General features: G+C 33.0%; 1 protein-coding gene across 1 annotated transcript; it reads right to left on the bottom strand.

Moving 5' to 3' along the window:
* Positions 1 to 5,697: 5,697 nt before the first annotated feature.
* LOC129925793 (mucin-2-like) lies at positions 5,698 to 15,860 on the bottom strand. The gene is made up of 7 exons (XM_056026369.1): positions 15,784 to 15,860; positions 13,762 to 14,540; positions 12,945 to 13,153; positions 11,626 to 11,784; positions 11,157 to 11,284; positions 6,522 to 6,718; positions 5,698 to 5,729 (listed from the first exon to the last, which is right to left on the bottom strand). The coding sequence occupies exons 1-7, from the start codon at positions 15,858 to 15,860 to the stop codon at positions 5,698 to 5,700; spliced, it is 1,581 nt and encodes a 526-aa protein (XP_055882344.1).
* Between the last annotated feature and the right edge of the window lie 149 nt (positions 15,861 to 16,009).

The following is a 16,009-nucleotide window of genomic DNA, read 5'->3' as shown; positions in this document are numbered from 1 at the left end:
AGGTGGACATGAGAGAGCATGAATGGTTTATATAGGCTCGGACCCTACAGGTGGTCATCTATTCCTTGAGGACGGGTCTTCATTTGGTATCCGTGCAATGTGGCTGTAAAGCAATGGTTGGGGAGGGTAAGAGGGTTTAGTGGACCGTGTCGAGTTAATCGAAAACATTACCGGTGAACATATTTTTTTTGCTAACAACTTTGTAGCAGATCGACATGACGAGGGAGGGCCGGGGGGGGGGGGGAGAGTTACTTTCAACAATAGTGTGAAATCGGACAATAATATCAAAGAATACATTAAATAAACAACGACATATTTGTATCAAATACACACTTGGAGTGTTTAGTTTGACCCACTTTGCAATATGGTAGATTGGAAGTCAAAATAAGAAAATTAAAATTTAATATTTTATGTCGCTTAACAAAACAGGTGATAATTAAATCCATTTTTAAATGAATACCTCATATAGAATTCTTATGTCGTAGAAAATTAGACTAGCCAAAAATGTCAAAGATTATCTTGTCAGAAATGCAATGAAAGTTACACTTATCTCTTTGAAATAAAAAAAAACAACAACAAAAAACTTCCCCCTTTCAGACCTTGAGGTCTAATTAAAAGATGATATAAGGATGGTCTGTTTCTTTGGCCCACGGTTAACGAGGGTTTAATGTGGCCAGCACAACGACCAACCGCCTTTACATTTCCCCAAATAAATTTAACCCAGTGAGTTTGGTGGAGTCGCCAAAAAAAAAACAACAACAGTTTTCACCAGAATTTAAACCTCCTTTGAAAAGCCAAGCGCTATATTATTAGCCATCGACACTTAATCACTTGATGGCTATAAATTAAGAGAAAATACAATGAATCGACACATCTAGTACAAAACTCAATGGAAGTACCTTAATAAGATATATTACGGTTTTGTGGTATAATATGTACATTAGTACTAAACAAGAATAATATTACAAAATTAAAAGACACTTTTTTTCTTATGAAGAGGATGACTGTTTGTAAGCGCTATTACTTTGCACTTAATAACTAACCATACTAGTACTAGACGGCGAAAAGAAAATCTAAATTGACCATCAGCGGACATTGGTTATGCCTGCGCTACTTGTGTCCAACTAAGTAGGCCTTAGTTGAAGCGTAGCCACAGGAAATATTGCATTCTTAATAAATCTTTGGACTCGAAGGCAAGCCTTATTACTTCTTTGAACAATAATCTGTAGCCTGAAGTTGAAATACTTGTCAACGTAATACACACATACAGTTCTTTCAAACGCTCCCTACCCAACCCTAAACAAACATTGACTAGGCCTCACTTGAATGGTTTCCATTGTTCGCTAAGTTTATTTTCTTTTCGCCATCCAAGGCAGACGCCACATGTCTCACTTGTTAAGCTCATTCAAAACTATTTTATTATCAAAGGTGTTTTCCATAAGACAAAGTGATAGATGCTTATTATATTTATTAGGGAAGTGGCAACCTTTGAACCCAGGGATGGAAAGGAGCATGTGAGAACAAATAAAGAGGTTTGCTAAACTTTGACTTTCTAAAAAAAAAGACATACACAAACAAAAATGGGTGGCAGAAGAAATTGGGGTACTATCTACAAGAGCGGCATTACGTTTTAAAGCGATAAGTCGTATTTAGATATATATACTTACAATAACGGATTTAAAAAAAAAAATATTAAATATATTTTATTAAAGGGCTTATGTATTTTTTTATTTTAAAAAATTCAGAAAAAAAAATGTAAACTAAAGCAGGGCTCGCCAAAACTTGCAATACAGAAACAGTACCAGAAAAAAAAAGGGAAGAGGCAGACAGAGAATGCGATGGAAAGCAACATTAAAGAATGGATTAACCCGTCATTTGAAAAGATTGTATTCAAAGCATACAACAAGCACGTCAATGTGCTTGTCCAGTCAATATTGAAATATGACAAATCTAAAATATTCCACATGTTGATTTAAAGTGTATTGTCTAGCCACTTTGGTCATCTACAGACTTCACCATTAGTGGCTTTGTTTGCTTCATGCGTTGACACAAAGTGAACAATAGACAGACAGATTATCACAAGGTGTCCATCCCTTGAGACTAAGAATGAAAACAATGTAAGTAGGCGGCTTGTCGATGTGAGTTTAAAAAAAAACAAGTATTTTCTTTTTATGCGTGTATTGGCAACCTATTATTAATCAATGGATTATTCTTTTAAATTGTATTTCAAGCGACCCTTATCAGGAAGGAAAGTATATTCCATACACCAGCTTTATGGCTTCATGGTTTAATAATTATGTTAGGTTCACTAAGCATGCGTCAGTGTTGTACTACAAATCTACATTTCAATTCTCAAATCAACTTTTCCTTAACTTAAAAGCCACTGACAGTAGTCGTCTTTACCTATTTTAAGGGCTAGCTAGAACTTTAAATTTGGGAGATCGGTCAATTTTTCCCAATCTCTCCTTAAATCCTATAATCTTTAATACTAAAGCCCTATCGCCAGTGCTTTGGCATTTGGTAATTCTTTTAAAAAAATTGATATGAGGCTTATAAGTGCTGTTGACATGTTTTAACTAAACTTTAATTATTATTACTTTATTTTAATTAGAAATTTCACAATTCGTACAAAAAAAATATAAATATAGACAATTTAATACCATTCCATCACTGTCAGCCCACCCACAACTAATCTAAAATTATATAAAATGGAAGTAGTAATGCAATTTTTTTTCCACAATCATCACTCATCCTATCTCCTTCTACTGTGAACTATAACAGAAACAGTAACACTGGCGTATCGGAAGGAGGAGGACCAAAGTGTGTGGAGCCCAGAGGAACAAGACCCACCACTACCATGCACCAAACATTATCCTAATTAATATTTGCATCAGAAAAGTCAACACTTGGCCATACAGAACTTAGATGTATTGAATACTAATAATAATGGCAATGTCTGATTGAGGAGGAGTGTAGGGCTTGAAGGGACAATGCAAACCAACTTTTGAGACTGACTTACAGAAAATACAACAATTTTTTTCATTCATTAAATGTATTATTTTGTTATCGTTTAATAACAGAATGTTTGCATCACAACAGTGGGCCTACATATCCCAGTTTTTTTTTTCTAAATCAGTTCTCATTTTTAATAAGACTTTATATTAGCCCTCTCTATTTATTGTCGTTGATATGTATTTTTAAATATTTATTCTGTGCCTATTCCGTAGATTTATTTTTTGTCAATGTGTGGGAAAAAAATTATTTTAAGTATGTATCGTTTTAATCAGAAGATCATGGAAGAGTTTATTTTATTTTTTTACACTATGACTTTAATATTTGCATTAACATATTTATTAGCGGCTCCCGAAAGGGAAAAAGACGCTATTAGTTTTGTGCGAAATGTCTGTCCGTCTGACCGTCTGTCCGTCCATTCCGTTTAGATCTCGTAAACTAGAAAAGATATTGAAAATCCGACATCACAATATTTTAGACCTTTCAAAGTTCTGATGCAACGGCTACTTTTTTTTTTCTGAAAGCGAAAAATCTAATTTTTAAAATCAGTTATGCAAGCAGTTTTTTAAAGAGAAAAAGCTAATTAGTATGCATTATAAGTTAGACCTAAATTAAAACAAATAGTAATCTTGTAAGCTTAATTTCCGTGAAATTTTTCTTTATTGCAAAATGTATACTTTCCTTTTTTTTTTTTTAAGCATTCGAATAAGAGATTGTGCCTTTTCAAAACAAGCTCCAATGGGTACCTGATATTAGTTGGGGAAAAGTAAAGGCGGTTGGTCGTTGTGCTGGCTACATAACACCCTCGTTAACCGTAGGCCACAAAAAAACAGATGAACTTTACATCATCTGCCCTATAGACCACAAGGTCTGACAGGGGAACTAGTTAGGCCAGGTTCACATCTAACTTTGCATTCACTTGCACCTATCCTTTGATCTGCTGTTCCGTTGGGGCACTACACAAGATCTGTCAACCTTCTTTCTCCATTCTTATCTCTCATTTGTCTTTGATATAAATTCATTTGGATGTTCTTTCTGAAAATATTGAAGCCTGCCTAGGTGGACCACTTCGGGGGCCGATTTTGAGTTTGTGTTTCCACACAAACTGTCTTTGTAATCTTGTTTATTTAGAATGCTTGCGTGCCTTTTTTTTAATTTGATTTTTTTTCTAGATTAAGTTGTTTTTTTTAAACATGAAAATATTAGAATATATATATATATATATTTATTCAACTTTTTCTTTTCATGTGTGTTCATTCATAACATGCTTGATTGTACACTTTTTGGTCAAGGTTAGTACGGAAACAATAAAGTGGTTTCATTTCTTCGTATTTATTTTAAGTGCGTGTGAAATTTATGTAAATGCGATCCATCATTAGCAATGTAGCATTTTTGTTCGAAATTTAATTAATGGCTCGATTTTGATTTAAGATTAATTAACATTGCTAGACCTTGGAATATTCAATTCTGCATATTTAAAATCTAGACTGCAACGTTCTAAACATTGAATAGTTTAAAAAAAATGATCTCTATCGTGTGTTTATAGTCATAAGACAATACAAAGAATATAACAGAAAAAAAGAAGAAAGCTTATTACATTAATACATTTTATTTACATGAGAGTGAAAACGTAAAACAATGTTTCATACAATGTCTCTACACATTTTGCTAACATTTAGACCACTAAGGATTTTGTCCAAGTTATGCAGTAAAAGCATTAGGATTGTTCATGATATTTTCCCATACCTAAAACAAAACTAAAAGTAAAGCTGTAAGAATTACAAGTTGTAAAAAACATAACGGATATATTACAACATAGATGAAAAGTCTTTGATTTAAAAGCTTAAGAGGTATTATCAATGTTAAAGTCATATATGTATATCATGGACGACAGAAGATTAGATGCATCTTCATTAAATCAATCTTAAATTAAAGGAATAAAAGGTTAAAGATAAACTTGTTTATTTAATTACTTCTATTACTTCACACTTTTTTAAGGTCATTGAAGAAATCAGTTTACTATATAATTTTAATATAAAATTGTTTTTTTTTTGTTTGTGTGAAAACAACTGATAATTCAAACCACTCCCAGTTGATACATTACCTCAAAAATCCTCTGCACACAGTTTCTTCCATTCTATCAGCTTATAGTGGACATGTGATCCAATATCTAAAGTCAACTACAAGACCTGAAGGAGTTCGACAGACTGGACATGCTCTGTGAAAGAGTGACGACATTAACTCAATGACAAATGACAGAGACTTAACAAGTCCTGCTTATTTTCTCAAATGGGGAATTAGTTTGAGGAATAGGAACAAATATATCTCAAATAAATGTTTGAAAAATAGTTTGACTGAAAAAAAGATATGATCAAAGTTACTCAGCAGGTATAAATAATAAAAGAAAACACTTTATTTTTTTTTTGGTTCTATTTAGCATAAGAAAACAGTAATGCTTAATTTATATATGCTCCATAACAGGTCAGAAAAAAGGGAACTATATTTAAAAAGTCAGAGACCTACATATTGTTGGCCATGACCTCGTTCCTTTGCCGCAGCTCTATACATTGTGAACAGAAGCAATGGTTGCAATTTCCCTGAATGCCAAATAAATAATGCCAAATAAATAAATTTCCCGTCTGTATCTCCACCACTTTTTCCATACAAATGTTGCATTTCATGTCCTCACTTTGTTTCTTGTGCATTTCTAGGCATGCCTATAAGGAATATAGCACAAAGAATATAGGTTATAGACATATAGACATGCTTTTTTATCTCTTCATTTTTTATGTGCGAAAATTATAATATTTAAGGCAGGATGTGTAATGCTTGGTAAGGATTGTATTGGCCACATAACACCTTTATGAAATAATGGTTGAAAAACAATATTTATAATTATATATTTGATATTATCAACCCTTACAGTTATGCATAAAACCTTATAATCTGTGTGGACAAGGTTTTAATCTTTTCGTAAGGCTCAAAATGTTTTGAAATAACTTACATTGTAGTGCTCGTCTGGATCAAATGGATCTAGTCTGTGAGTATGACACAAGTGGCAGATGTCGCCATGTAAATATGGACAGTCATCTTCACATCCGTCCGTATCGTTCAGATGGCAGAGTTCATACTGAGCTTCAGTTCCTCAGAAGAAACTTCCGTCGGGGAATCAGGCTCATCGTCTGTCTCGTTTGTTTCGTTCTCGGAGAAATACGACCCTAGTAGAGTGCTACTGTCAATGAATTATCATTATCATTTTAATAATTACATTTGGGTGTCGATAGATGGTGCCTGATACTTATTTTTTAAAATACATATATATTTTTTTAATTTATTCAAAATAGTTACCGTGGTATCACCTTTCAATTGCATACATAAGCTTATTTTGCATGTCTGCATTATATTGTAAAAACAAATAAATAAAACCTAACATTTTCCTTTCTTGCATGCATATTAGAAAAAAAAAGTTCATATAAATAATTCAATTAAAAAAAAGATTGATAACTTACCTCCCCTGTAATTCATCCATCTTTCTGTGTTTTCTTCGATATCACGCGAAGGTGCTGCTGTGGGTGGTACTGAACCAGATTGGGACTGATCCTGGTATGTGATATCAGGTGAGGCTAAAGATACAAATTGTATGTTATAGATACACTCTGTGGTGTCAGGAGCAGCCCACGTTTCATTTGATGCATCATTTGACAGTCTGTGGATCCAATCAAATAATAAAATAAAATAATAAATATCATAGCACGTCAATTACTTCCATAAGGAAATAAATTGATGGGTAGATTTGAAAATGAAGTTTTATTATCAGTACTATTACAAAAATGAACAATTATTTATTCTTTACTATTAATATACTTCAGACTCCAGTATACAATCTTTTTTTTTTTAGTTTTCAAAACTAATATATGAGCAAGAATTGTATCAATAATATCATTAATGTATATTTTGGTTATAAATGTAGTCAATGTAGTAGATATAAAGTATTTGTATTTTTTTGTAAAAAGTTTGTGGATTTATTATGCAATTGACTTTCAAAATGTATAATGTTTGTGCTGAGTAATTCAAACAATTGGTTTCGAATTCCAAAGTAGGTAGAACTTAAATATGGAGTTGAAGCTAGGTGCTGAAACAAATGTGATACATACATATATTAGACATAAATGGATAGCAGCACCAGGGACCCCAGTTTTTTAAGAGAGAAAGTAGTGAATTAAAATGCTACGAAAATAAGAGGATGCCGACCGCGGCTCGAACCCGTGACTCTGGATTCGACACCACCGCCTAGCGATAACGCACCAATCCCTAGCTAGTCCCTCCCCCACCTCACAGCATCCATTCACTAACAACTTCAATAGAGCCGACACAGACAGCCGTTAGGCATGTATTAGACAAACAATGGCTCTATTTAATTGTGTATCCGTCATAATGACAAGTGGACAACATAAACACATTACATATAGAAGCTTCAGTGGGCATGAGCAATTAAGCTAGGGCTTGTGACCTTTGACCACTGGGGTGGTAATTTGCATACGGGCGAAATGACTCTGGATCAAAAGAATGTTTTTTTTGGACATTCCGATGGTCTAGAGGTTAAGTCCGCTTGGTGCGTTATCGCTAGGCGGTGTCGAATCCAGAGTTACGGGTTCGAGCCTCGGTCGGCGCATTCCCTTTTTTCGTAGCTACGTTCACTACGTTCTCTCTTAAAAAACTTGGTCCCTGGTGCTGTCTAATATATGTAGGTCAAAATTAGGAAAAAGATTTGACTCGAGCTAAAGTGTGTTTGACATGCGCCCGGTAATTGTACGGAAATCTCAACAGACAACTTATACGATACCAAAAAAAAATTAAATACTTAACTAAATAAATAATTATATATTGTTGATTTTAAATCTACATTTGAAATGTAGGAATAAAAGTAGAATATTTCAGTAATAGTTTTCAACATGCATAAACAAATACAATATTATTCATTGTATGTCCAAACATAATGAATATATTTAATGTTGAAAGTTGAGAACAATATCGTTAATTTAATTGGTATTGTAATTATAAAGTATTAAATTGTTTCTTTACAAATGAATAAAACCAAAAGCGACATGCTGCATACATTGATATTTCTTGTCCACTCTCAGTCATAGTGTAGAAACAGCACAAACTGTTTAAATATAAACTAAGTAATCCTAATCAGAAATAATACAAGTTGAGAACAAATCCAAAATGTGGAGAAATTCCCTGCACTGATTTGTAAGAAGTTAAACAGATGGACATGAGAGTAAGCCTGGTTTATATAGTAAGCTCGAACAATTGTCTGCCGTTTAAGGAATAATTCACCTTTGGTGGTTGAAAACGTCACTGGACCATGGCGAGCAGGACACGCAGCACCGATGACCATCTCTTAAGAAAGGGCGGGACATTCTTATTGTTGCCAATGTTCAACCTTGGGAGGGATGGGAGGAGAGGGGGGCACTTAAGTAAACTGATTGTATAACTTCTAATAACAACATTAAAGAAAACACAACTCTTAGCATCTATTGAAAAGATATGTTGGGAGTGTAGAATTGTTCCACTAGACAATGTGGTCGATTGGAAGTACAAGTGAAAAAAATAAAATAAAATTGTGTATATAGTATTTAAACTTTAAATGAGTTTTAAAAAATAAATTATTCTTTGAATGATTTTTCATGAGACCTAAACTAATAAAAAAATAATAATTATTGTAAAAAAACAAAAACAAAACAACATCTACATGTATATGATTAATATCCCATCAGATCGCTAAAAACACTAGAAAATGGTCTTATTATAGCACTAAATGTTATTTCAAATTTCCATATTGGCTTAAAATGTTGAAAGAAAGAAAAAATGGCACTTACAGAACTGTAATAAAGTGTGTTCTTTAAGTACAGTCTGCTAGTGCTTTTATTTAAGCAATGTTGTATTAGTCACTAAGACAGGTAGCAACCAGGTATAGTAGATTATCATACAGTTGAAATTTGAATTAAAATCTTATATATATTAAAGAAAATGAAATGAAATATCTACATGTACCTTTTAATTAAATGCTTGTAGCGTAACGTACGTAAGTAAATCAATATGCTATAATAATAAAAAAAGCATAAAGGTGCTAATAGTCCTAGTAGAACCAATCTATGTACCAGTTTAAGTCATCAAACTATAATTTTTTAGTAAGATTATTGTAAAAGTACAATTTTAGTGACTTATTTTCTAGTGGTTCAATAGACTAAATTTACAAATATATCTACGTGAAGAATAGCTTACGTTTGTTAGATCCTCCAAAACTCGAGAACATTTTAATACCAAGAATTAATATTCCGACCAAACGAAAAAAAACAAACGTCAATGGGTGTGAGAGTTGGGAATGTATTAGGTAGAAGTTTGGACTATTTTAAATAGAAGTTCAAAGTGAATCAAGTAGAAGTTCGGAGTATGTTGGTTGAATTGGGCTCTTTTAACATATTTACTTAAATAACTGAAGTTAATAGTTTATTTATTAATTGTTATTAAGATTAACGGAATAAATACAATTTTCTTTAATACCAATGTCTGATAACAAACTTTTTCATACATTTATTTTAATTTATATTTTTTTTTGTTCACACACAATCCAGATCTCGTAAGTTGTAATGGAAATCAATCTATAAGGATACTCGTACAAGCACTCAGGCCTCCACCCTATCCAACCCATAAACACAAACATTTATTTGCCTGGTCACACTTGAATGATTTCTTCCAAATTTTTTGCGATGTTTTCTGTAGTTCTTGCAAAGCTCCTTTCAGTCGTCTCCCTTGTTTTTTAAAGAAAATTAGGATCTCATTTACATTTTTTTCTTGTACGAAGTTATGTACCTTGTTGGCAAGATGACCCTAGGTGGACAATAGACATGCGATTCTATTATGAGGAAATATGCGTACAGCGTGACATGGTTAGACAATGTTGTACAAGTGTGTGTTTCCTACACCAGATCCTGATCTTAGCACAAAGCTAGAATGAGCACATTGTCCATCTCGTAATGCAGACTTGTCTGTAATGTCGTTATTGGAAATTACTTTAGTTTGAGAAGATAATTACGACTTTCTGTCATATGAAATATTAAGAAATTAAATGTCTGTTATATTGATTGATGTGTTAAGTGTTCGCTTTTTATTTTGTTGATTTGTAGTCTGTGATTTTTTTTTTTGACGACTGTTAGAGGCAAATATATTTGGCAGTCTTTTCTAACTAACTCTGTTATTCTAAAGAATTTTTAAATCTACATATTTAAATATATTTAGACTGATGGATAGATAAATAAAGATAGATAAATAGATAGAGTTTGTGATTTGAACAGTCATCCTATTTATCACAATGACATGACATTACAGTAAATATGAAAAAAATATGAAATTAAATACAAAATACACTTTTTTAACATGAATTTATTAAATTCCAAGAAGATAAGCTTAACAAGTATGGAATATATCATTTTAAAATTAGTATGACAGTACACTCAACAATTAAAATAAATATTTCCATTATGATTATGTGTATTTAAAGGTACTTTGTCGATTACTCATCTTAATGCTTTTCTTCAACATTTTCCATTCAGAATTAACTGGTTCTGTTTCCTTAAAAAAAAAAAAAAAGAAAGAAAAAATACAAATATAATTTGTTATTCACAGAAAAACGGATGAATAAAATATCTTTTGATAATTTTATTTATTAATATGACTAGTAGTTTGGTTAGCGGCCTAGACTGTCCATTGATGGTTTCAATGGCTACAGATTTAAACCCAAAATGCTGCCTTGTAAAAATGTTTGTAAAATGTTTCACATGTTTTGAATGTTCCTTCAGAGCTGAAAATAATTTACTTCCTAGTCAAAATTTCTCACAGAATGAAGGGGGATGGTAGCGGGCAGAGTATAAACCATGGACCATCGAGAATTCGAAATGACAGTCCAGCACAATCTACCGCTCGACCACCTCCATATACCTTCTTTCAAATCTGAAGGAAAGTCCGAAACATGGAATCAATCAATATTTTATAGCAATGAGGGAATGTGCAAGAGAAGTTTCTATATTAATGCTTTTTTTTTACTATGTAACTTAAAATTAAAGAGAGTTGCTACTAGTTACCTCAATATTACATTCCCGCGTAATCCACTTTCGACCACTCCATAATCTTCTTTTTTGATAGTGGACATGTGATCCAATATTTGTTGCCTATTGCAAAGCTGGAATGAATTCGGCAGACAGGACAGGCTCTGCAAAAGAGACAACAACAAGTGATAATATTAGACGGTGTGACAAATATTACAATTAAAGCTTATACAACTAAAAATAAATTAATTTTAACAAACGCAATAATTGTATTCAATATGTGCAAGGTTCTAATGTAATGTATGTATATGAGAAAAGAGTCGTTTTAATCACAACAAATTTCCATAAGGATCAATAAAGCAGTCCTAGTTTTAGAAGCAAATCAGGGGGATCCTAGAATTGAGATACTACAAAAGAATTCTAGATATTATATGGAAAGACGAAATCACAATTGAGGAAACAGGATCGCGTTGAAACTTGGACCCCAAGATGACCCCCAGATGACCTGCTGAACACTGTCAAAAAGAAACAGAAACACGTTGAAACTTAGACCCCAAGATGACCCCCAGATGACCTGCTGAACACTGTCAAAAAGAAACATAAACACGTTGAAACTTGGACCCCAAGATGACCCCAAGATGACCCCAGGATGACCTGCTGAACACTGTCAAAAAGAAATAGACAAACCAAAACTCTATTTCCATCTTCAGGGCTGACTAAGACTTGTCTAAAGGAGCAGTGCCAGGGAAAGAAGAAGACTAAGAGAAAGCAATGTGAAGACAACATTAACAAATAAACGATTCTGTCATAGACAACTAATCTATTCAGGACAAAAAAAAGTCAAAAAAAAAAAAAAAAACTGGTGGATTCTGGGAGCGCATGAGCAGCCCTGACCACACATTCCCGTGGTGGAGGCTGTCCAGGTCTGAGCAAGCTATTATAGCACACTGCATGACAGGTAACTGTCATGTTGGCTCATAATTCTCACGGCTATTGGCAAATTTATGTGCGTAATATTCTATTTGACTGCTCCAGACTTGTTGACCTCCGTCTCGACAGGTCTGGGAAACCAACAATTCTCAACCTGTATGGTGACATGTATGCACTACGCAAGACAGCAGGGTTTCTGTCCAGGACTTTTACAAGAGAGAATTTAAGCCTCCCAATCCCTCACTCAAATATAAGTTTGATGATGACGATGACGATGATGATGATGATGATGATTCAGGACAAAAGATGGAGAAAGACGGTCACCATATTATATGTGTTTTAACAGACAAAAGAAATAATTTAGGGGAAGAAGCATGATAAGAAAATGACTTTAAAGTTTACAACATTTTAATTTTGGTAGAATAATTAAAAACACAACAAAAGGATAAATTTAAAGAAAAAGACATACTTGTGGTTAGCCATTGTTTCATTCTGCCGCCATTCAAATAAACATCGTAAACAAAAACAATGGTTACAATTCTCTAGGATACCGAAGTGTCTAAGAGTTTCGAGCTCAGTGACTTTTTCCATGCAAATGCTGCATTCCATTTTTTCACTTTGTTTCTTATGTTGTTTTAAGCAAGCCTAAAATAGAGCAATTAGTAGACGTAGTAAAGTGTTGAGACGCTTGTCTACTCTATCTGGCTTTTAGAAGTTTTGAATACTAGAAAAAAAAATACAAGAAAGAAAGAGAAATAGAGAAAGAGAAAGAGAAAAAGAGAGAGAGAGAGAAGAAAAAGATAGTGTGCCGATGTGCCAAAAACTCAAAACTCAAACTCTGAAAAGAACAAAAATTATGTGCAATCTGCCCACAATCGACTTATCATTACTTACATCAGCATGTAATTCTGGATTATATGGATTTAATCTATGCGTATGGCACAGATGGCAAAGGCGGCCATGCAGAAATGGACAGTCATCATCACATTCGTCCGTATCGTTGTGAGGACAGAGTTGCTTCGGACGATCGATAATTTCCTCCTCAGGCATGGAAACTTCTTCTGGTAAATTTCTATCAATTTCTGTTTCTGATTCACTGTTTCCTATTGAAGAAATTTATAACAGAAACCAATTACAATTACTTTTATATGAGCTTCATTTAGTTACTCTTTTTTGTTAAATATCGCATTTCCCTATTGACAAGAGAAATCATCCATGATTAGACACCTAGAATTTAACGTTATTACAATGAGTAGAGCTACTTAATAAAATATTTCTACATCGGAATTAATTAGGCCACCTATGCTGCCGCAGTGGGCCCCTCTTTTTCATAGACTCCGCTATAATTCTAGGTATAAATTATTAAATTATAAAAAATTATAGCTTATATATAAAATCTTATAAAAACTCACAAAAAATCTTCTGAAAAATAGACAAAAATATATACTCTATGTTGCGAAAGCTACATGCCTTAAAATAAAAAAAAAAACGGCAATGTATGCTTTCATTTGTATTGCAAAGACGAATTTATTTTTCAATACAAAATCTTAACTTTGACAATATGATCATCCCAAACCAACTTGGCCCAAGGTAATCAGTTTCACATAAGACCCCGCAAATGACAGGGCTTGCCCTGAGAGCGTTGTAAATGAAAAACAAATGAAACAAAGTTTACTATAGACAATAAAAAAACAACCTAAAGACAACCTACCTTCAGTGTAATCCATAGAACTAGCCATTGGTTCATTGGCATTATTATTAAATTCTAATGTATATTGATCGCTAGAATCTATGGAAGACTCTTGAACTGTAGCCGATGGGATATTAAGAGATAACTGAGGTGTGCTTGGCGCAGTGCTAGACATCAAGTAAGGTGGATTATTTGGTGATAGAGATAACTGGGGTGTGTTTGGTGCAGTGCTAGACATCAAGTAAGGTGGATTATTGCTGGACGGCGTAGATGACGGCTGTGTTGGAAATGTTGACACACTTGAAATCACATCCAGTGTCTGAGGAATCACTGGTAGATCGTTTAACGACATTGTGCTGTGTATCCGCTGAGGTGCACTTGTTAAGGTCCTCGTTTCAGATGGTATAAAGTTATTGATCCTGTATAACCAATTATTTGGATCAGGTAAAGCCACTGTATCAGGTGTGGTCTGGCTATGCAGATCTTCAAATGTGTCTTGTGATGCCCACGTCGTATTTGATGTAGGCGTGTAGGATCTTATCTCCGCTGGTACTATTGCTGGGCTGGGTCTAGAATATGTGCCATTGTACATTTCACCATAAGTACTTCTGAAGATTGGTGTTTCGTATGATGGAAGCACATAGGAACTCATTTGAGTCTGGAATGATTCAGAAGGGTATTCATTGTACACATGATTTGGAGAACCTGCAGAGGTTAAAACATCTGAAGACGTGTATGTATTCATTTGATAAGAAGCGCTTCTTTGGATTGTTGGCACAGTATTTTCTCTTAAGGCAGGACTGTTGGAAGGAATCAAATAACCATTGTTAGGTTTCAGTGAAAGAAAGTTTTAAAAATTATTTTTTTATCTTTGTTTAACTATAGAAAATAAAGACTTAGCAAATAAATACTGTTAGTGTAATGAATTGTGTCATTAAAAACATTTCTAATGTAACAAAATATGTTTGATGGACTACAACTGTTGTGTTAAAGTTGCGCGTGTGTGCTAATAATGGCTAGTTCGATAAAATGAAGGAATATCTAAATAAAACAAGGTTACAAAGATAGTGGAAACGCGAACGCAAATCGGCCCACAAAGTGATCCACCCAAGTAGGTAAAAATGTAGGTTTTAATATTTTCAGAAAGAACATCTGAATGAAATTGTATCAAATGCCAATGACAAAGAAAAATGGAGAAAGAAGGTTTAGAGATCTTCTGTGGTGCTCCAACGATACAGCAAACAAAAGATAGGTGAAAGTAAATGTGAAGTTAAATTTGAACCTGGCCTAAATGATGTCTTATAATGATTATCTAATTGGTAAAATTGTTTTGTAATGGTCAATCTCTTATAGAAAAAAATTAAACCGTTATCCTTTCTTTAGTTTTTTTGTTTTAATTTTCAAACAAAGACATATGTTTAAACATCAATTACTATTAAAGTTAATATAGAAATAACGAACTTTTTGATGTTATGATGCAGTTGATTGTTGTTATTTCTATCGTTGCATAGATAATATATTAGTCGATTTTAGGTTGGAGAGCTTGGTAGAAATATACATAGTGTTTCTTTAACTTCAAAAAAAAAGAATCTATAAAACACTACAAGGTTAAACAAATAAATGTTCAAAATATTGTTATGCTTTTAGTCAAGAAAAGAATAATAATGAGGAAAAAAACTCAGGAAAGGTTGACTCTAAGTTGGAGTATATATAAAAAGATACAGTGTAAATTAACTATAAATTAGAAAATAAAATTAATATACAGCAGTCCTTAACTTCATGAATTTACTTAATGTTGAAAATCGAGAAAAATAGAGATTGGAACTAAATTGTATCGCTTTTGTTATATTGAATTTCTTTATTTAGAATGAGATAAATAGTGTACAAATATAAACTAAAATTGTTTGAAACTAAATGTTTGACATAAAGATTTATAAAAATACTTAAGGTCAACGTATATAAGTTTAATGAAAATAAAGTAAAAAAAAGAAAATGTTTTAAATGAAATATATTTATATAAAAAGTACAGTGAGCATCAATTACCTTTGAGTTGTCCAGTTTTGTATGCACTGAACACAGCCACAAGCTGGCATTGATGTTTCTTGTCCACTCTCAGCCATAGTGTAGAAATAACACAAATTATTTACTATAAACTAAGTAATCTTAATGAGAAATAATAACACTTCGAAAAGAAAATCCAAAATGTGGAGAAATTCACCGCGCTAAAATGTAGATCTTCTCAAGTTGATTCGTAAGAAGTCAAACAACT

This window comes from Biomphalaria glabrata, chromosome 4, assembly GCF_947242115.1.
Source record: "Biomphalaria glabrata chromosome 4, xgBioGlab47.1, whole genome shotgun sequence".
In the NCBI taxonomy this organism is placed as follows: Eukaryota; Metazoa; Mollusca; class Gastropoda; family Planorbidae; genus Biomphalaria; species Biomphalaria glabrata.
This window is presented reverse-complemented; position numbering and strand designations above follow the sequence as displayed.

What these genes read in the sequence shown, in the direction of transcription:
- LOC129925793 (XM_056026369.1), bottom strand. Translation starts at nt 15,860, where the DNA reads ATGGCTGAGAGTGGACAAGAAACATCAATGCCAGCTTGTGGCTGTGTT. An exon ending in ATCCAGAATTACATGCTGAT is followed by an intron (nt 11,785 to 12,944) that starts GTAAGTAATGAT and finishes TCTTTTTGACAG; the next exon opens with TGTTCAGCAGGTCATCCTGG. An exon ending in ATGGATGAATTACAGGGGAG is followed by an intron (nt 5,730 to 6,521) that starts GTAAGTTATCAA and finishes TATTCCTTATAG; the next exon opens with GCATGCCTAGAAATGCACAA.